Source organism: Mesoplodon mirus (assembly GCF_964341445.2).
Source record: "Mesoplodon mirus genome assembly, chromosome: 6".
Taxonomy (NCBI): domain Eukaryota; kingdom Metazoa; phylum Chordata; class Mammalia; order Artiodactyla; family Ziphiidae; genus Mesoplodon; species Mesoplodon mirus.
In genome coordinates, this window is record NC_138982.1 from 99,554,602 (window position 1) to 99,576,023 (window position 21,422).

The 21,422-nt window shown below is 36.0% G+C and overlaps 1 protein-coding gene across 5 annotated transcripts in view; it reads right to left on the reverse strand.

The window, feature by feature from the left end:
• Positions 1-21,422, reverse strand: part of TBC1D23 (TBC1 domain family member 23) — a 65,499-nt gene that overhangs the window by 22,949 nt on the left and 21,128 nt on the right. For 2 of the 5 annotated variants that reach the window (XM_082625204.1, XM_082625202.1), the window contains exons 2-10: positions 15,452-15,563; positions 13,815-13,920; positions 12,564-12,768; positions 10,269-10,463; positions 7,442-7,565; positions 3,826-3,950; positions 3,680-3,726; positions 2,551-2,654; positions 1,037-1,159 (exon numbers count right to left, since the gene is read on the reverse strand). In XM_082625204.1, coding sequence (XP_082481330.1) covers positions 1,037-1,159; positions 2,551-2,654; positions 3,680-3,726; positions 3,826-3,950; positions 7,442-7,565; positions 10,269-10,463; positions 12,564-12,768; positions 13,815-13,920; positions 15,452-15,563 — 1,141 coding nt within the window. Of the gene's footprint in view, positions 1-1,036; positions 1,160-2,550; positions 2,655-3,679; positions 3,727-3,825; positions 3,951-7,427; positions 7,566-10,268; positions 10,464-12,563; positions 12,769-13,814; positions 13,921-15,451; positions 15,564-21,422 lie in introns of those variants that run through there. The other 3 variants (XM_082625205.1, XM_082625203.1, XM_082625206.1) reach the window with 2 other exon arrangements.

The following is a 21,422-nucleotide window of genomic DNA, read 5'->3' on the forward strand; positions in this document are numbered from 1 at the left end:
CATACAGACTCAAGAAAATAACCTCAAGATCTTAAATAGTTTTATTCATTTTAAATAGTTAAAATACTCTGTATATACTGTTCTTGACTAGAAAGTCTTAAAATATGTAGCAGAAGAATGTTAGTTTGAGCTATAAAACTAATTATACTGGAATTTAATAATTTAATGTATATCATGTTAAACACTTTTAAAAACACTATGTAGTTATAAACACAGATGTAGATACAATTCCTGTTTCTGAAAATAAACACAGATGTAGATACAATTCCTGTTTCTGAAAATAAGCCCACACTTATCTACAATGCAATTCACATAAGGATTAAATAAATGTCTTTTGGGGGTGAGAGGAGGTTCTCCAGTGCCAGTCTGAACTGAAGAAGTTCACATGGGTCTCTTTAAATTAGATTACATGTTTTGATTTGTTTTTAAGTAATAGTTCTAATAAGAAAAATATGTGAAATGCTTGTTTTAAAAAGATCTACTGTAAAAGGTCTGTCTTTCCATGTCCGTTCCTCTTCTGTCCATCTTCGAAATACATCCCACCTTCCAAACACACACACACGGTTAACTGTTGCACTATTAGCAAAAAGATATTCATGAAGACAGCAACAGACAGAAAATCATGGTATATCCTCAATTCTCCTTTGTAACATGCCTTTTGGCATTAAACCATGTAATTCAATTAGCTGTATAAGTATCCAGAATTTAACTGTTAAATGCTAAATCCACCCTTTTAAGTACTTTATATAACATTCAGTTGCTTTGCTAAAATAAGAAAAAAGATTTGGCAATTTACAAAAATTGGTGTCAAAATTAATTAGTTGTTGACAAGTAAAATAACACGCAAGCTGGCAGTTTAAAAATGAGCATATGGACAGAAGATTTAACACATTAATCATTCAAAAAAAGCAAAACAACTACATTGTTATAGTAAATTAATTTTGTGAGAATCAACAAACAGGGAGGAAATGTTGATTCCTTGCATTTAAAGGGGATAGTCTTCTGATAAACAGTGGGTTTTTTTTTTTTTACTTACCCCTTGAAGCTGATTTGCTTGAAGGATCTCTGACACGGAGATGGCCAGACAAAGTGCCTGACTCAAATCTGCATCATCATCCTTAATTCCCAACAAAGTACTACCAAAGAGATGGTGATTATCCTGTGTGAAGAGGAATTTTTGAAACATTATGCAGAAAAAATAAAATCAAACTTTCTTCCTAAAACTATTCTCAATAGACGAAGACAAAAGGTAAAATAATCACATAACATCTTTGAGTCACGTGATTTAACATATCCTCTCGTATCTTACAGGCTAAAAGCTACAAAAAGTCCACGTACAAAGTCCCCATTAGATTTCACACAAAATGAAAGACTAAGAAAAAATAACACATTCTACACAGCTATTTTCTATAATATCACCTATATTTAAATAGTAAATTTTTATTTTTTTTATTTTATTTTTTTTAAATAGTAAATTTTTTTTAAATGGTTACTCACAACTTTTTATATTTTAATAAAATAAAAACAAAAACATGGCATAAATTGTGTAACATGCTGCTAAAACCTGCTCTAATTAGCAACTGCTAGTGCAGATTATTTATGTCTGAAGAATAAAAGCTATTCTCTTAAAAGACTGGAAAGAAAAGGATGAGACTTCTTTTTCATCCAGTATCATAACCACTACCCCACCATCTAACTTAGTCAACACTGTTGGGAAATGAGGTGATCTACATAAGGCAATTATTAAAATAGCTGAAACTAGTCCCTAGAAATAAATCTTTTGTAATTAATTAGTTTTGAGGGAAATGTTCTTGCAAGGTTTCCCTTATCTGCCTCCTGAACACACTATATTGAACACAATTTAATCTCATCTTAATGTTTCAGTGACATGATAACTTCCAACTAGCAATTATGATGGTAGAATGCCTTAAAAAAAAAAAAAGACAATAATGCTCTCATGAGCACCTGAGGTCACAAATTGTTTATAAATGGTACTCCTGTGTCTCCCCGTTACTAGCTTTTGCTTCTTAGAGTTTTACTTTCTAGGAGCTCACAGCACTTGGGCTTCTAATCTGGTGTCCTTTCTCTTGAAAGCACCTGTCTGATCTGAGAAAGGCTCTAGGTCTCTATGGAGCTAAGTGACCCTTTTTTGTTTAAAAGACAGCTCAGCAACATTAAAGTTGTGCAAAGCTAAACTCCAGATAAAGGAGGCATAATTATATATCCTCCATCAGATTTTTGTAATATTTACATTTTTTTAAAGTCAAGGAAGCATTAATTTAAGAAATACCTTATAGTCAATAGCCTCATGATCAGAAATAATAATCAGAGTAGAGGTGAAATGGTTCCTAGCATATCTGTATAGTATTTTTTTAATGTCTGTTCCTCCATTAGGGAGAGTATTTACAGTGAAAAAAATCACACAAAACTGTAACACATAAAAGGAAAAGAAGGACAACCTAGAGTATTTTAACTGAAGTGGATACAACATAAACATACAACAATGCACAAAATGTGAAATACTGAAGTAGGTGATTTCTTGTCTGATACCTTCCTAAATGAAGCTGGTGTTTTACTGCAATAATACTGAGCCAGAGAGAAAAGGTCTTCTGTATCTTCTAGATTCAAACTGGATGGAGTTTTTTCCAAGCACTCTGAAATACGATTACAAATATATTATAATATTAAAAAGGTTTTTTGTTTGTGAAAAATACAGTAATGAACATTATTTACATATCAAAGTTGGTTTATCTTCAACATTTGAACTATATAAATAGAATCTCAACAGTGATGCATTGAAAACTGCTTGAGAAGTGGATTTTCCCCAAAGGAACTGAAACTGTTAATACAGTTCTGCTCTTAGTGAATGACGGTATCTGGCAATCAAATCAAATTCATTAGCCTCGATTGGAATAGTGTGATTTATTCAGTGAACACATAATAAATGTCAGGGCCCCTGGAAATAAAAAATGACCAAGAGGGCTTCCCTGGTGGCGCAGTGGTTGAGAGTCCGCCTGCCAATGTAGTGGACATGGGTTCGTGCCCCGGTCCGGGAAGATCCCATATGCCGTGGAGCCTGCGCGTCCGGAGCCTGTGCTCCGCAACGGTAGAGGCCACAACAGTGAGAGGCCCGCGTACCGCAAAAAAAAAAAAAGAAAAAAAAGACCAAGAAATGGTTCCTGACTTAAGGAACTTTGTCTGGTTTGAGAAATGTGATGATAAATCATTATAACATAGTGAGATAAACACTGTAACACAGACAGTACAAAGTGCCAGGCACTATAGAGAGCAAGTAACTAAATCTGTGTGGGAGCAAGAGTGGGGGAGAACCCAAAAGAAGAACCAAGACTTCAACGATGGATATGCTTGTAAGAGCTGAGTATTCAAAGGCAAATTAAGGAAGAAGGAAGGGGAGAGTGAGAGGAGGGCAGTTTATCTGAACAATGAAACCAAAGAAAGAGTATATGGAAAAGAACTGAAAGAGTGAAAAATACATAGAAGGAATGAATAAGGGTGGGAAATCAGGGGCAACAGTCTTTAAGGTCTGTACCTGGAGAGTGTGTAAGAGTTGAATGGAACCTCAGAGCTCTTCTAGAGTAATCTTCTAAATTTATAGATGAGGAAACTGAGTTTCAGAAAACTGACTTGAAATGTTTTCTCCACATTAAATAATACTTACTGATAACTTCTTCTTTGCTGTTAGACTCCTGTGCTAAAATGACTTCTCTGTAAAAACAGAATCAAATGAATTTGAGTTAAATATTAACAGAGCACCCTGAGAACAGAGAGGAAAAAATCTAGCCAACTAGCCAACTTGATACTTACTTTGCATTAACAAGGATTATTAACATTAAGAAATAAATAAAAAATGGATCTGCTTGTTGTAGATATCCATCCCATATTGCCTGAGTGACTTCAATGGAACAGTAACAGGAAAAAAGACTTCCAAGCTGTAATCAGGAAATGAAATGAGAGATATAAACCACTGGCAACGACTTGTTCTTTTAAAAGTATTCAGGCAAATGTGTACCATTATATCAATCTGTCTGTACCTGATATTTAACTTGTACCTTAACTTTACTGTAGGTAAAGGTACAATGAAGCCACTTACTAGCTGTATGACTTAGGGTATGTCACTTAACCTCCAGAGCTTCCATTTCTACTTCTGTTTTTTTTTTTTTTTTTTTAAAAAAAAAGGAATACTACTACCCATCCTCTACCACTGTTGTGGTAAAGAGAAAGACAACTAAACTAGGATATATACAGTAACTAGCACATATCTGCCACAGCATAATAACTAGCATAATTACCCACGAGCTCTGTAAAGGTAACTATTATAGTACTTAACTTGCAAGGTAATTGTAAGGATCAAGCATGGTAATTTGAGTTAAGACCACCAAATGAAATTGTAAGGACAATTTAAAGACAAATTGTTCCCCAATCTTACTTTGTACATCATTTGAAACAGATGAGACAACATTCATGTCCCTCAAAACATTTCAGGAGCTCTATGGTTTTCTACTTCAAATAAAAGAACTGTTAATGTGTAAGTTCCTCTAGAGCCCAACTGTGTTTTAAATTGCATAAATTCAGTGATATTTTTAGATTATTCTATTTTTATTAGATACAGAAACAATTCCATCTAGAAGTTAAATTTCAAACATTCTTAATGGCTAAAGAGAGCTAATGAGAACACGTACATTTAGTGAATATTTTGTGCCAGGTACTAAATTACTGCCACTTATCTTTTATTAAATATCTCTTATTCTAAATATTCTCACAATAGTCCTTCAAAATAGACATTTTCCTCCCATATTATAGGTAAGAAAACAGACATCTATTAAATAACCTTCCTAACATCACAGAGCTAGTAAATGATGATGTTTGGGCTAGAAAAAGCTGGACACTCCACAGCTGATGTAACTGCTATTACAGTTGACCACAAAGCTTTTAAAGTACATAATGCTTCTAATGTTTTCTATAACTGTTAAAAAATTACTATTACAAATACAGAAGCTGCAAATACAAACAGAATAGCAAGATATGGTCATCATTAAATTCAGTTAGCTAAACTAAAGCTACCACTGCATCATTCACAGTTATGAGTTCTCAAATTTTAGGAATTCGTTTTGTTTCATCTCATGATTGAAAAAAAAAAAAAAGACTCCATTCCATAGACATGATACTAGTAGCAAGAATGAACTACTTGGGGCACTGACAAAGTGAACCTGGTAGTTTCAGTGCTCAGTTAAAATCTGCTAGCAGCACTGAGTACTACTTCAGAGTTCTGGTCGCAGAAATGGCATTTCCCAGGCATGACGTGACAAGAGAGATCTCCATTAACGTATCAGAATGCTTAAAAGACAGTTTCTTACTTCAACACAAATAAGTAGATTTAATAGCAACATATGAATCTCAGAGAAACTACAATTTTATTATTTTTACTCAAAGTGAGAAGACTGCAGCCGAGAGGGAATGAAAGAATACGCTGCTGCAGTATGAGATTTAGTATGCCAGAGCTGAAACCAGTTGCGACTCTCTAGTCACCATTTCCTCATTACTCATCTCATCACCTTCTGAGATAGGTACTATTTATTAGTTCCATTTTACAGATGAAGAAATCGAAGCTCAGAGGCTAAGTGTATTAAATCACATGGTTAATAAGTGGCAGAAATGGAATCCTTCCTGAAGAAAAGCTACGTAAGACATGATCAAGGAATACATTAAAAATTTTGAATATACGTATATTCTTCTAGAACCCAATCACTGTTTTAGAAAGATCTTCAAGTTACCCTAGAAGAGCAGAGTATGGTCTGAGGAGCCTTGGAAGTCCCCAAGAGTATTTACAGGGTATTTGTGATGTCAAAGCTATTTTCATAATACTACTTAGATTTTGCCTTTTTCATATTCATTTTCTCACAAATGAACAACAGAATTTTCCAAAGGCTACATGAAATATGGTATCATCACAGATTAAATAGAGAAGTAGATATGAGAATGTACCTGCCTGTGCTCTAACCAAATATTGAGATTTTCAAAAATATTAAAAAATGTCACTATTCTGATTTTCTTTTTGGAAAATAGTTAATTTTCATTTAAAAATAGGCTATTTATGTTAACATGTATTGGATTTATCACTACTTCTAAATGAATTAATAAATGGTTAAAATTTCTTAATTTCTAACCAACATAATCCACATAAATTGTAGCTCAATAAATGTTGAGTGTAAGAGGTCCTGAGACCAAAAGGTTTAAGAACCACTGACCTAGAATAATAAAACTTCCCATTTCAAAATACAAATATAGGGATTCCCTGGTGGCACAGTGGTTAAGAATCCACCTGCCAATGCAGGGGACACGGGTTTGAGCCATGGTCCGGGAAGATCCCACATGCTGCGGAGCAACTAAGCCCGTGCGCCACAACTACTGAGCCCACGCACCGCAACTACTGAAGCCCACGCGCCTAGGGCCAGTGCTCTACAATAAGAGAAGCCAGCACAATGAGAAGCCCGCGCACCGCAACGAAGAGTAGCCCCCGCTCACCGCAACTAGAGAAAGCCCACGCGCAACAATGAAGACCCAACACAGCCAAAAATAAATAAAATTAAAAAAAATAAAAAGACAAATATAGAATGACAGAGTACTGAGATGTACTTTTATTAAATTTTTTTTAATTTATTAATTTTTTTTTTGGCTGTGTTGGGTCTTCATTGCTGTGCGCGGACTTTTCCTAGTTGCAGCGAGCAGGGGCTACTCTTTGTTGCAGTGCGCGGCCTTCTCATTGAGGTGGTTTCTTTTGTTGCAGAGCACGGGCTCTAGGGCACACAGGTTTCAGTAGTTGTGGTGTGTGGGATCAGTAGTTGTGCCTCACGGGCTGTAGGGCGCAGGCTCAGTAGTTGTGGCACACGGGCTTAGTTGCTCCGTGGCATGTGGGATCTTCCCAGCCCAGGGCTCGAAACCATGTCCCCTGCATTGGCAGGCGGATTCTTAACCACTGCGCCACAAGGAAAGTCCCTGAGATGTACTTTATATTCTTTTATATTAATCACTTGATAATCTTGTTATTTTCCTTGTCATTGGATATCAATTCTTATACATACTATCAACAATTTCATTACAGTTTTAAAGTGAACTGATACATATATATTTATATATATTACATATATATTATACATAAGTAAATATATCACACATATTTACATATATTTGTAAAACAACAAAAGGCTAAACTTCATATTAAATAATTTAAACTAATGTATAATGTAAGTGAAGAGCAAAAAAAATCATTTTTGAAATGCCAATAATTTTACTCCTTTGGTTTAAATAGTAAGAGTCTATAATTTAGTGCTTTTCTTTCTCTTCCTTGGGGGAAAAAAAACACCTAACTATAGTTTTATAGAAAGCTATTTTTCATTAAGTGCTCCTACTTTCACTTTATTACCCAGTTGAGTGCATAGGAGTCTGGAGTAATTTTCTTTGTATCAAGAAAAGAACAAAGCTCTGGCTCATGGTACTGGATGAGCAATCGGAAAAGATGAAATGGTCTCCCCTTCAGGGAACAATCCCTAAAAAACAAAAGAAGCAAAGTTTCTTGCATTAATAGGTCAGAAATGATCATGTCAGTAACCAATCCTCCTGCAGTACCCACCTCCCCTCCCTACCCCAGAACATCTGAACACCACAGCACTGACAACAGCAAGCCTGCCTGATACAACCGGGCAGACCTCTCTTGCTAACACCTAATATACCTGACCTGAAAGAAAGTCTGTAGAAACATCAGGTCTACAGCCAACTCTAGGCAGAATCTTTCCAGGTGAACCCAGGCAGCACTCAGGAGAAAGAACTACAAGGACCAATGAAAACAGTGGGACCACTTAGGTTATTTTGATAAGTTTTGGATCCCAAAAGGATATCTGGAGAGTCCTGAGGAAGTCCAGCTCCCTTCTTCCCTGCCAAATAAGAAGAAACTCCTAGAAAGGCTTCAGGTTAGCTCCACAGTTAATGTACTCAATTAGAAATCCTTCAGCAAAGGTACAAGTCTGAAATGGCCACAGATGAACATTCCAAAATAGCGGACCCAGAGCCTTAGAAGCTGTTGAAGTGGCCTGGGTATCAGGTGCTCAGAGTGAATCCTGGGAGGTGCCAAACACTGACCTTATTGAGTAACTGTACTACTTCTTACCTTGTTCCCCAATGTCTCATAAATCATTAAAAATTTTAAAAAATTTAAACAGCTCAAAGCACAGGCCATCATAATAAAAGTCAGTATTTATTGAGGAAATACCATGTGCCAGACACTACAATAGACACTTTACAAAGTTACCTCATTTTATCTTTACAGGCAACTGTGAAAGATACTATATCATCTTCACTTTACAGATGAGAAAAATGAGGCTTAGCTGCGGTCAAGCAGTCCACCCAAGGTCATGTAGCTAATAAGTGATGGAGCTAAGACTTGTACACAGAAACTGGGCATTAAACCATTATGCATACTACCCTTCCACATATGTAATTTAATATTTCAACAAGTGGTATTTTGGTAGATATACAGTCTAAAAAAAGCAAATTATAAAAAAACGGAAGGACTTCCCTGGCAGTCTAGTGGTTGGAACTCCACGCTTCCACTGCAGGGGGTGGGGGTTTGATCCCTGGTCGGGGAACTAGGATCCTGCATGCTGCAGGGCATGGCCAAAGAAAAAAAAAACCACTGAAACAAGGTAAAAGGCTTCATGCAAAAAAGTTAATGAAATGAATGTCAGTTTTAACATAAAAGCATTGATAAAGAATGTTTCAAAATGCTATTCCAATGGGAATAATGAAAAATAATTTCTACAAAACTAAGCTCTAAGGTCAATGCCAGGATTTGGTATGACCCTCTATCTACCATTTTCTAATACTGCAGATAACAGGGAAGTTTTGTAGAAATAGCCCTAAATTGGTAATTCAGATGCCCAAAGACAGAAGTGGATTCATATTGGCAAGATTACCTCCTCCTTAGTCTGAATACTTTCCCCACTCTACATATGCAAGGCAACAGACTGCTAAAACAAAACACATAAACACAGGTTGTAAGCAGAGTAGGGACATACACTGTAAGGACAATTGCCTAGTTTGCATCAGAAAAAGTGGAACATCTCAGAGAGTCAGCCATTGCAACAGCATCTATTCATTTAATAGCTGTGTATTACAAAGTTACTCTCCACTGCAAAGCACTGTGCTTGATAGAATTCTACCCATGTTATATCTGAATCTGTAATAAGAAGATATATTATAGTGGAGTTGTTCTAGCAACATTTTGTGGGGCTGGGCCCTATGCAGGGGTATTAACACTGACCCTGGCTGGAGTACTGTGTTACATGTGGAACTCATGGAAACAGTAACTAGAGGAACCTGACAAGACGGTATGTTACACAGCTCAATGTAAACCCCAATCCCTCTATTAGTAACTATCACCGCCAACATTCTGTAGAGAAAAAGATGGAATATCATGTCCCTTGCTATTACTAGCTCTGTTACACTGAGAGGTGGTAAAATATAAGCAGTTGAGAGACTTAGTATAACAGAATGACTCCCAAATATGAATTCCAGTCTCAGCTTTACCATGACCTTAGCCCTGTATTCTGGCATCTCTGGGTCTGTTTTCCTAACATGAAGCACTATCGCTTCCAGGTAGCACAGAGGTTCTCCACTCTGGAGTACACTAGAATCACCTGGGAGTTAAAACAAAAACAAAAAAACCCTACATGGCTCTACGTAGTCTATTTATATTTGAAACTTCAAGAACCAGTATGTTTTAAAAGTTCTTTGGCTGAACCGACATTTATTTTCTCCAAAGAAGATATACAAATTGTCACTTAGCACATGAAAAAATGCAGAAAATCATTAGCTGTCAGGGAAATGCAAATCAAAACCATAATGAGATACCACTTCACACTCAGTCTGGCTATAATTTTTAAAAAAATGTTGACAAGGATGCATAGAAACTGGGATCTTCATTCACTGCTGGTGGGAATATAAAATTGTAGAAAAATCTGGCAATTCCTCAAAAGGTTAAACACAGATTTACCATATGATTCAACATTTCCACTCCTAGGTATATACCCAAAAGAAATGAAATACATGTCCACATAAAAACTTGTACACAAATGTTCACAAATGCATTATTCATAATAGCTAAAAAGTGAAAACAATCCAAATGTCTAGCAACTGTTGCATGAGTAAATAAAATGTGGTATTTTATTTATATTGTGCATACAATGAGATATTACTTGGCAATAAAAAGAAGTAAGTAGGGCTTCCCTGGTGGCGCAGTGGTTGAGAGTCCGCCTGCCGATGCAGGGGACACGGGTTCGTGCCCCGGTCCAGGAGGATCCCACATGCCACCGAGCGGCTGGGCCCGTGAGCCATGGCTGCTGAGCCTGCACGTCCAGAGCCTGTGCTCTGCAACGGGAGAGGCCACAACACTGAGAGGCCCGCATACCGAAAAAAAAAAAAAAAAAAAAAAAGTAAGTAATGATATATGCCATAATGTGGATGAATCCTTAAAACACTATACTAAGTGAAAGAAGGTAGTCACAAAAGACCACATATTATATGATTCCATTTATATAAAATAGGCAAATCCATAGAGAAAGATAAGTGGTTGCCTAGGGCTGAGAGTGTTAGGGGAAAACGGAGAGTTGACTGCTAATGAGTATTGGGGTTTCTTTTGGGGGTGACAAACATTCTAAAAATGATTGTGGCTATGTTTGCACAACTCTGTGAGCATACTAAAAACCACTGAATTGTACATACTAAAAGAATGAATTTTGTAATATGTGAATGATACTTTAAGCTATAAAAGAAAAAGGAAAAAAAGTTCTTCAGTTGATTCTAATAAGCAACGAGGGTGGAGAAACTTATTATTTAAAGCACAGGTGTCCAATCAAACTTAGGTTCAAATCCTGACTCAGTCATACAGCAGAAGTGTAATCCTGAATAAGTCATTTAATGTCTTTCTTTGCCTCAGTTTCTGCAGCTGTAAATCAGATACATACCTTACAGTGGTCACTGTTTAAATGAGAAAATACACAAAGGACCTACACCTAACATAGTGTGTTATCGTGCAGAAAAGCAGAAAAAAATGGTAGTCATTTAACTATCAAGCTCCAGAATAGCTGCACACTGCAATCAACCGAGAAGCTCTAAACCTAAACAAACATCAGTGCACCGATGTCCTCCTCAGAGATGTGATTTAATTAGTCAGGTATGTAAACAGGCATCAGAATTTTTAAGAACTCCCCCCAATGATTCCAATGTGCATCAAAGGTTCACTGTGCAGCCAAACCACTGGTCTAGATTATGTCAAAAGTTCCTTTTGGCTCTAAAATCCTGACTACCTGATCCAGAGCACTGAGAACTACAAGAATTCTTTCTGGCCTCGTAAGTGCCACACCTGCTACTACCCACCTCCTTTCCCCTGCCTCCCACAACGACCTACACATCTGTCTAGACTCAACTTAAGTGTCACGTTCCCAGAGGCGACCTCCCTGACCTCCAGGGAAAGTTACGTCACCCCATTATACATTCCCATAGTACTCTATATTTCACCTTCCTGACACTCAGCGCAGTTCTAATTACTTGTTCAACGCCTGTATTTCTAGGACTATATTCCAAGCTGTAACCCCAGCACCTCATTTAAAGTAGCAGCACTCCAAAAATTTTACTTTTTACTTAGACACTATAATGTTACTGTTTTATAAGTAAAGAAATCAAAAAACTATGAAGAGTTATACTGCATATATAAACCCTAGAAGCATAAATTACTTTTTTTTAAATTGGAGTATAATTGCTTTACAATGCTGTGTTAGCTTCTGCTGTATGACGAAGTGAATCAGCTATATGTATACATATACCCCCTCCCTCTTGGACCTCCCTCTCACCCCACCCCCATCCCACCCACCTAGGTCATCACAGAGCACCGAGCTGAGCTCCCTGTGCTATACAGCAGGTTCCCACTAGCTATCTATTTTACAAGTTAATGTATATATGTCAATCTAAAAGCACTGAGCTGAGCTCCCTGTGCTATACAGCAGGTTCCCACTAGCTATCTATTTTACACGTTAATGTATATATGTCAATCTAAATCTCCCAATTCATCCCACTCCCCCTTACCCTCCGGTTCTCTACATCTGCGTCTCTATTCCTGCCCTGCAAATAGGTTCATCTGTACCATTTTTCTAGATTCCACATATATACATTAATATACGATATTTGTTTTTCTCTTTCTGACTTACTTCACTCTGTATGACAAACTCTAGGTCCATCCACGTCTCTACAAATGACCCAATTTCGTTCCTTTTTATGGCTAAGTAATATTCCATTGCATAAATTCTTAACTAAAGAATCCTTTAAAAAATGTTTATAACCACAAAAATAAAGTCAAATAACAATTATGATTCAAACAACCTTAAAAATTATTTGAACCTTTTACTTTACCATCAAAATAAATCTAACAACTTTAGTTCAAAACAAACTAGACCTTTATTCATTTTTAAAAGTGTAATAACTAAATCATATTTTACCTGGGAATGTACTTATTCATGACAGCATAAAAGCAGTTGTATAAATCGCTGCGTGGCAGTTGAAGATGCACCAGTGGTTTGAGTAGATGTATCCAGCTAAGGGATGTGCTATATTTAATGTTACGTGATTTACAATAAAAGGTAATTACAGATTCAATATCCAGAAGTAATTCTGCTGCCTTCTCTTCAGGCACTGAAAGCTGGTCTAGAAAATAAGTGTCAAAATAAAGTTACCAAGGGCCTGTTAGATGCTCAGTTATTGGACAAAATACTGGGTTACAAACATACAATACTATCTTACTATATTTAGAGTATGTCAAGGGCAAAATAGAACTACATAAAAGTACATTTTTCCTTATACTTATTCATATTCACTAGCTATTCAGTATTTACTAACTTAATAACACTTGACCTATATATATGTTATAGATATATATATCTTATATATATCTATATAACATATAGATATATACAAGAATGGATAATCTGAAGCAGGAAAGGTAGGCATAACCTGCATTCCTGGAAAGCAAAAAAGTGTTTTCCAAATAACGGATTATCATCTGCCCCAAAATGGGCAGCTGCCACTACAGCTTTGTCAAGGGGATGGAAAGTGATTCATTCTCCACCACAAATTCCCTTTCCTTTGCCCACATCAGCAATAATGTTTCTGTTGAGGTTAGCACATAAAAGCCTATTTAGCCAATAATTTAACTAAAATGTGACAGAGAGAGAAACAAAAAGACCAATGGACTATAGATAAATTAAAAAAGAAAAATATAAACCAAATTAATTTAATCTTCAAAAGACCTTGTGGGGTGATTGGAAACCTATTCACCCATGATTTACAATACTTTTTCTATAGCAGATCGTGACTTACAACTTACAGATACTTTTGGAACACAGCCCCCTTAAATCTGAGGACTGTATACAATCATACAGATCTTCAATTATCCAAAAACCAATTTTAAAACTGCCACAAAACTGTAAAGGTACTTGAAGAATTAAACATAACTATGTTAATGTTTAATCAAACATAATGCAAAAGAAACACTAAAAATCAGACTCTCTTAAAATATTAGACATTATTTCATAAGAATTTCAAAAGAGAAGTTCTAAAGCTATTTATTAGCCCTTTACAAATTCAACATATCCCAAATTATAACAAGTTAATTCTACTAAAGAGCAACTCCTCCAACCAAAAATTATTATTTGAAAATGTTTTCACTGTTTGAAAACAATTATTAAACTTACCAATAAACTCCAGACAATCTTTGTGAATAGTGTTCTGTTCTGGCAGGTCTAAAATACCATCCCAGGATGCCAAACTATCTCCTTTTCCTGCAACATTTAGAGCAATCTGGAAGAAAGATTTAAAAAAGCAAATAGCTTCATATGTTATTTCTCATTCTCGGAAAATATGCTATAATAATGGAGGCCTGAATTTAGGAATAATGCACACTTCAAAGATTACAAAGTAATGTATCTATATCAAATTTTACTACTTCATGTTAATCCAGTGAATAAAATGAATTACACAAAATATTTACATAATTATATACGTAAATTTATTTCAAGCAAACATCATTAATGCTATAGACTGAATGTTTGTGTCCCCTCACCCAAATTCATTTTGTTGAAACCTAATCCCCGATGTTTTGGTAATTACAGGCAGAGCCTCTGAGAGGTGATTAGGACATGAGGGTGGAGCACTCATGAATGGGATTAGCCCCCTTATAACCTTTTTTTTTTTTGCGGTACGTGGGCCTCTCACTGTTGTGGCCTCTCCCGTTGTGGAGCACAGGCTCCGGACGCGCAGGCCCAGCTGCTCTGCGGCATGTGGGATCTTCCCAGACTGGGGCATGAACCCGTGTCCCCTGCATCGGCAGGCAGACTCTCAACCACTGCGCCACCAGGGAAGCCCTAGCCCCCTTATAAAAGAAACCCCAGTTAGCTCCCTTGTCCCTTCAGCCATGTGAGGACACATTAAGGAATTACTATTCTTTTCAATTTAATAGTGTTATGGTTATTTTAAAAGTCTTTATCTTTTAGACACTCATACTAAAATATTTGAGTGTGCTACCAAGGATCTGCTTTAAAATAATCCAGTGGGCGGGGTGGGGAGGAAAGGATAGAATACTAATCAAACAAGACTGGCCAAATGTTGGTAACAGTTAAAGTTAAGTGATGGGTAAATGGGGGTTCACTAACAAGTCTCTCTACTTTTGTATGTGTTTTAAATTTCTATAACAAAACATTCAGAATGCTATATACAGTTGTAATTCCATTTCTGTTACATATATATGTGCAGAGTGGAAAAAATAAGATGTGTCACCAAGGCATTATTATGTGTTTTACCTATAAGTGGTAAATAACAGATGGTTTTATATCTTATCCTTTGCTTACACGTTTTAACAAAGGGAACTACTTCTTTTTTCATCATAAAAAAATCTTAATTTAAAATTTAAAAATGATAATACACATGTACTAGAGAACAGCTGAAGCAGAAAATAAAGCAAAGGAAAATCTCCTGTAATTCTAACACCCAGAGACCTGTTTCTTCTCCCTACCTTTTTTTTTTTAAAACATAGCTGAGATCATTCCATATCTGTAATTATATATCCTATTTTACTCATTGGTTGCATTTTCCCATTTCACTGAACAATCTTCATAAACATCATTTCTAATGGCTACAAAAGAAAGCACTGCCTTTCAAAACCTGAATTATTAAATATACCAAACACTACAGAAACACACATTTTAGCAAGCTGCTCTGTTTGATAAACTTTCTAAGTGTGGCATGTGCTTCTGCAAATAAGACAACTGAAAATAAAAATTCTAAAATATTATTCTTAAGTCATTACATTTTATTTGTTTCAGTTTCTAGTTACCTTCCAAACTTTAGCCCTCAGATCAGCAGGCAGTGGTCTCCCTTGAATTATATTTCTCAAAGTTTCAAGATCACAACCTCCTGCTTCCAAAGCTTCTTCAAGATCTTTTTCCCTGAAAAACAAGTCCCATTTATTAAGATAAATTTTATTTCTTGTTTTTCCTTCCTCAGTACTCATTTATAAGTATGACCTATTAAAGGTTATGTCTAAGAAAGAAAGGTTCTTGGCAGCCAAAATGTAATGCCAAGGCATACACCACATTTTGTTTTCTTGAAAGGAAATCTCAGCTTTCATACAATTTATTATTTTACACTTAGTTCTAGCAAGCTTAGTTATCTGTTTGCTAAGATTAAAGAAATTTAAAATCAGGAAACAGGGCAAACAGCATTGAGAAGTCATAGTAATAGTAATGTTCATAGTAGTGATAATGACTAATAACTTTCTATAGCACTAACTTTGTGCCAAGCACCGTTCAAACATTTCACATGCCTTTAAATTCTTGCAATAACCCTATGAAACAGGTTATATCACTGGCCCTAGCTTACAGACATAAAAACTGAGGCAAAGGGGTGTTGTATAGCTTATAGTCATACAACTAGTAAGCAGTAGAACTAGGATTCAAATTTTAACAGTCTGGTACCAGAATTTATGCTCTTAACATTATGCCAGATACTGGCAAGAAGGAGAAACCATAAAATTGGGCCAAGACTTCAAGGTATGGGAATGCTAGTACAAAACTACACAGATCTCATGCCTAGAACAATACCTGTCTTACAGTGAATATTCAATAACTGTTAGAGGAACTAAAAAAACTCTAATAGCATCACTGTATTTATTATATATTAAAGCAAAATAATACCACATCATCAAGTAAATTATCAAGTAAATCATCAAGCAGTTATGTTTAGTCTACTATGTTTAAGGAGAAAAGTAAGTATGAAATAAATTTTATTTTCATTTGTATATGGTTAAAATAATACTTAAAAAAAAACTTTCACAAAGGTATGAATTGTTTTCTAGCCAGGAAATAACTACTTAAAATAGCTAATTCCCTCAGAATTCTCAAAAGCTAAGGTTCCAGTCATTGTTTACAATTTTAGTATACAATACATAAGAAATCTGTACAAATAAAAATCCCTAGCTTAGCCAATTTCTAAAATTCTTTGGAGCAGGCTAAAAGGCAGAGCGTCCCACTAGGATCAGAAAACCAGGATTTTGTCATTTTTGTGGTTTTTGAGGAAAATAAATTACTCCCATTACATTCTCTCAATAAGATAATGTAAATCCCTTCCTCTACTCATAGGATTCCAAGAATATTAGTTTAACTGTATAAATTTCCCAAAGTGTTGCCCCCTTAAGGGAAAGGAATTCAACAAAAATGTAATCACTTGGGCTCATATTCAACAGAAAAGCAGTGATCAAATTTGAAAGATTTCTTAACAAAGCTACTACAAACTCATACGTTTAAGAATCTAACTAGTAACCACATAAGAAACATTTCGTTCTTTTGCTATATGGTCACCAAAGTGTTGGACGAGAAAGTGAAAGAAACGGCATGTCTACTGTTGAGACAGTTAATTAAGGTCTATAGTTGATAAAGACTGGGATTTATCTATTCTATTTGGCCAAAATGTACATCACAGCCTGTTAGAATTCAAAGGATTGTTTGTAATCATTACACAATGAAAATGTAATGGAATCTTTCTTAATAAATACCATACTTTTAAATGATTAAATGTGTAAATAAACTGAAAACATCATTTAATGAAATAAAATTCTTTTTACCAAATTAATGAAGAACTAGAATTTTCCCATTTTTCTTTTTTTTTAATATTTATTTATTTATTTGGCTGTGTCAGATCTTAGTTGCGGCACGTGGGATCTTCATTGCAGCATGCGGGATCTTTCAGTTGCCGCATGCAGAATCTTTAGTTGTGGCAGGCGGGATCTTTAGTTGCGGCATGTGGGTTCTAGTTCCCTGACCAGGGACTGAACCCTGGCTCCCTGCACTGGAAGCACGGAGTCTTAGCCACTGGACCACCATGGAAGTCCCTAGAATTTTTCCTTTTTCAGTGTAAAACCTTTGGTTTCTTTTTGAACTTTGCCAAATCCCTTACTATTCCAGACAACAAAGTCAGTACTTTGGAGCAAAATGTCCAATCCTCAGTGTACTTGATAATAATGATAATAATATACAAGCACATCTCTGTTGATACAGCTGCTATTGGATTATTTGATGCTGCCCCCAGGGAACCAAAAAAGTGGTTTCCAGGAACACAACCACGAGCAAGAGACCAGAAAATGCTGCACCTTAAGTAGTCAAAGGCACTTTTCACAAACTAAACAATTAAAAGTAATGTTATCTTCTGAACAAGGTGTTCAAAGGTTTAGTTATCAGACCTTCAACGTTACAAATGTGCATGTAAAAGTAGTAAAAGAGCTGAAAACAGTGAAGTTAATTCATAAAAGAGTCAATTTCCTATCAAGAGATAGGAACTCTATGGCATTTAGCTCTCAGACAGAACTTTCCTTCCCGGAAAGCAAATTTCTTTTTACTTTTGAACAAGCAATACCTAATATCCAAAAGAAAAACGCATGTCTGGTGTAGTATGACTGGGTGGGTTGCGATTTTTTAAGTCTTCTTTGATTATGGTGGCTTCTTACTATCCTTACAAGATAAAGTTGATAGAAATGTACTGGATATTCAGACAGGTCTTAAAAACAGAAAAGTACAGGCCTTGTCCATTTATCCTAGTAAATATGAAAAATAAGTAATTGTCTTCTTTGCTCAAAGATTTAAGGCAAAACAAATCCAAAGTTTTAGGGTTGGCAAGAAGCAGAAAGGCATCTCTTCCTGACTCTGTACCTTGAAACTATAACATTTGTTTGTATAACAGTATAGCGCTTCCCTGGTGGCGCAGTGGTTAAGAATCCACCTGCCAATGCAGGGGACACGGGTTCGATCCCTGGCCTGGGAGAATCCCACATGCAGCAGAGCAGCTGGGCGGGCCCGCGCACAGCAGCTGCTGAGCCTGCGCTCTAGAGCTCATACTCTGCAACAAGAGGAGCCACGACAATGAGAAGCCCACCCACCACAACGAGGAGTAGCTCCTGCTTGCCTCAACTAGAGAAAGCCCATGCACAGCAACGAAGACACAACACAGCCAAAAATAAAAACAAATAAATTAATTTTAAAAAATAGTATAGGTTTCTGTCAATGATCTATCAATGACATATTTTCAAAACTTAAATAAATCCTAATGGAATTTCTCCATATCTGATGTTCTGTGGCAAAATCACCTAAGCACTGTAACCCGATCTGCTAATCACAGCAAGGCAAACAATGTGACTAAATTTATATGAAATTATTTTAATGATTATATTTAAGTTAGCAACTGAATTAGATTTTTCTTCCTCAACCAAATGATGAGTAACTTCTAGCACACTGAAGCATTTGCACAACGCAAGTTAAGGGGGTGAGGGGACATGAATTTTCAAACACTACCAAATTAAGCATTCATTTCTAAATGCTTCTAGAATTAATAAATTCAATTTGAAATTTTGTAATTATTTTCCAAATAAGCTGTACATTGAATCATATTTAAAGTTTTAATTTTTAAAAGCAACTAGATCATACTATACGTTGTGTTCCTAAAACTTAAAAAGTTACGGAAAATCTGCCACTGGAAAAAACTAACTATATATTACACTTTTTTCTAAATTCTCTTTTCTTCCTAATCCTGTTCTAAACACTTCTCTTCCCTATAATTTCAAAATGTTTGCAAAGTTTAATTGTACACACTCCAAATAGGAGATGAAAACAAGACAGTCCATTACCTAAAATTTTTTTACATATCTTTCTGCACTTAAAATCCATATTCCTCAGCCATTCTGAATTCCCCTATACCCACCTCTCAGACCCTGGCAACCACTGATTTACTCTCTGTCTCTATACATTTATCTATTCTGGACACTTTATACATAAAACCATATATACATGGTCTTTATGTCTGGTTTCCCTCACTTAGCATAACGTTTTCAATGTTGTAGCATGTATCAGCACATGCTATTTATTGCCAAAAATATTTCATTGAATGTACTATATTTTATCCATTTATCACTTAATGGACATTTGATTTGTTTCAACTTTGTGGCTATTATGACTGTCTCTTTTTTGTTTTTAATTTTATTTTTTTAAATTTATTTTTGGCTGCGTTGGGTCTTCGTTGCTGTGTGTGAGCTTTCTCTAGTTGTGGTGAGTGGGGGCTACTCTTTGTTGCGGTGCGCAGGCTTCTCATTGCAGTGGCTTTTTTTGTTGCTGAGCACGGACCCTAGAGCACACGGCCTTCAATACCAGCAGCACACAGGCTTAGTTGCTCCGCGGCATGTGGGATCTTCCAGGACCAGGGATTGAACCCGTGTCCCCTGCATTAGCATTGGCAGGCAGATTCTTAACCAGGGCACCACCAGGGAAATCCATGACTGTCTCATAATTTTGAACATTCATATCAATAATTCAATTGGTTAAGTGTATGATGCATACATAATACTTACTAATTATTCATTCTTCCCAAGAAAGTCTGGAAGAATTTAAAAATCAAGTCTATTAAAACTTCACACCCATTAGGATGGCTATTATTTTTAAAAAGAATGAAAAAATAACCCAAAATAAATATTGGTGAGGATGTGGAGAAACTGCAACTCCATGCACTGTTGGTGGGAATGTAAAATGGTGTAGCCCCTTTGGAAAACAGTATGGTTATTCCTCAAAAAAATTAAAAAATAGAACTACCATATGCTCCAGCAATTCCACTTCTGGATATATACCCAAGAGAAGTGAAAGCAGAAACTTAAACAGGTATCTGTACACTCATGTTCATAACAGCATTATTCATAATAGCCAAAGGTGGATGCAACTTAAATACCCTTTGATGGATGAATAAACAAAATAGGGGGTGTGTGTGTATACATATATATACACACACACACACACAATGGAATATTATACAGCCTTAGAAAAGGATATTCTGACACGTGCTACAACATGGATGAATCTTGAGGACATTATACAAAATGAAATAAGCCACTCACAAAAAGACAAATGATGTACAATTCCACTTATATGAACAACTAGAATAGTCAAATTCATAGAGACAGAAAGCAGAATGGCGGTTGCTGGGGACTGGAGGCAGTGGGGGAATGAGGATTTTATGTTTAATGGGTATAGAGTTTCAGTTTTACAAGATGAGAAGAGTTCTGGAGATTAGTTGCACAACAATGGGAATATAGTTAACACTACTGAACTGTATACTTAAATGGTCAAAATGATAAGTTTTATGTATCCTACCATAATTTTAAAAATTCAGCTATATTCAATATATCATAAAAGTTCATGGGACTTCCCTGGTGGTCCAGTGGTAAAGAATCCGCCTTGCAACACAGGGGACGCGGGTTCGATCCCTGGTCAAGGAACTAAGATCTCACATGATGCAGGGCAACTAAGCCCACGCACCACAACTACAGAGCCCACGCACCCTGGAGCCTGCGCGCCACAACTAGAGAGAGAAAACCTGCACGCCACAACTACAGAGAAGCCTGCACACCACAACAAAGAGCCCGCGTGCCGCAACTAAGACCTGATGCAGCCAAAAATAAAATAAATATATCTTTTTTAAAAGTTCATGAATCCAGGCTTTAGAGTCAGATCTGAGATCCAATATTGGCCCAACTCAATAGCCATGTAATCTTAAGCAAGTAACATATTTAGAAACAGTGCCTATCTTAGATCAGTTAACATTTAAACAAATTTCTGAACACAAAGCATTCAGTGCAATATTTGGCACATAATAATTCTTCAATAAATAGAAGCCACGAATACTATTACTGTTGTTATTATTACTGAACAATAGCTGACTTTTTTTTTTTGACAAGCAAGTTCTATTTAATTCTCAAGGAACAGAAAATCCTTGTT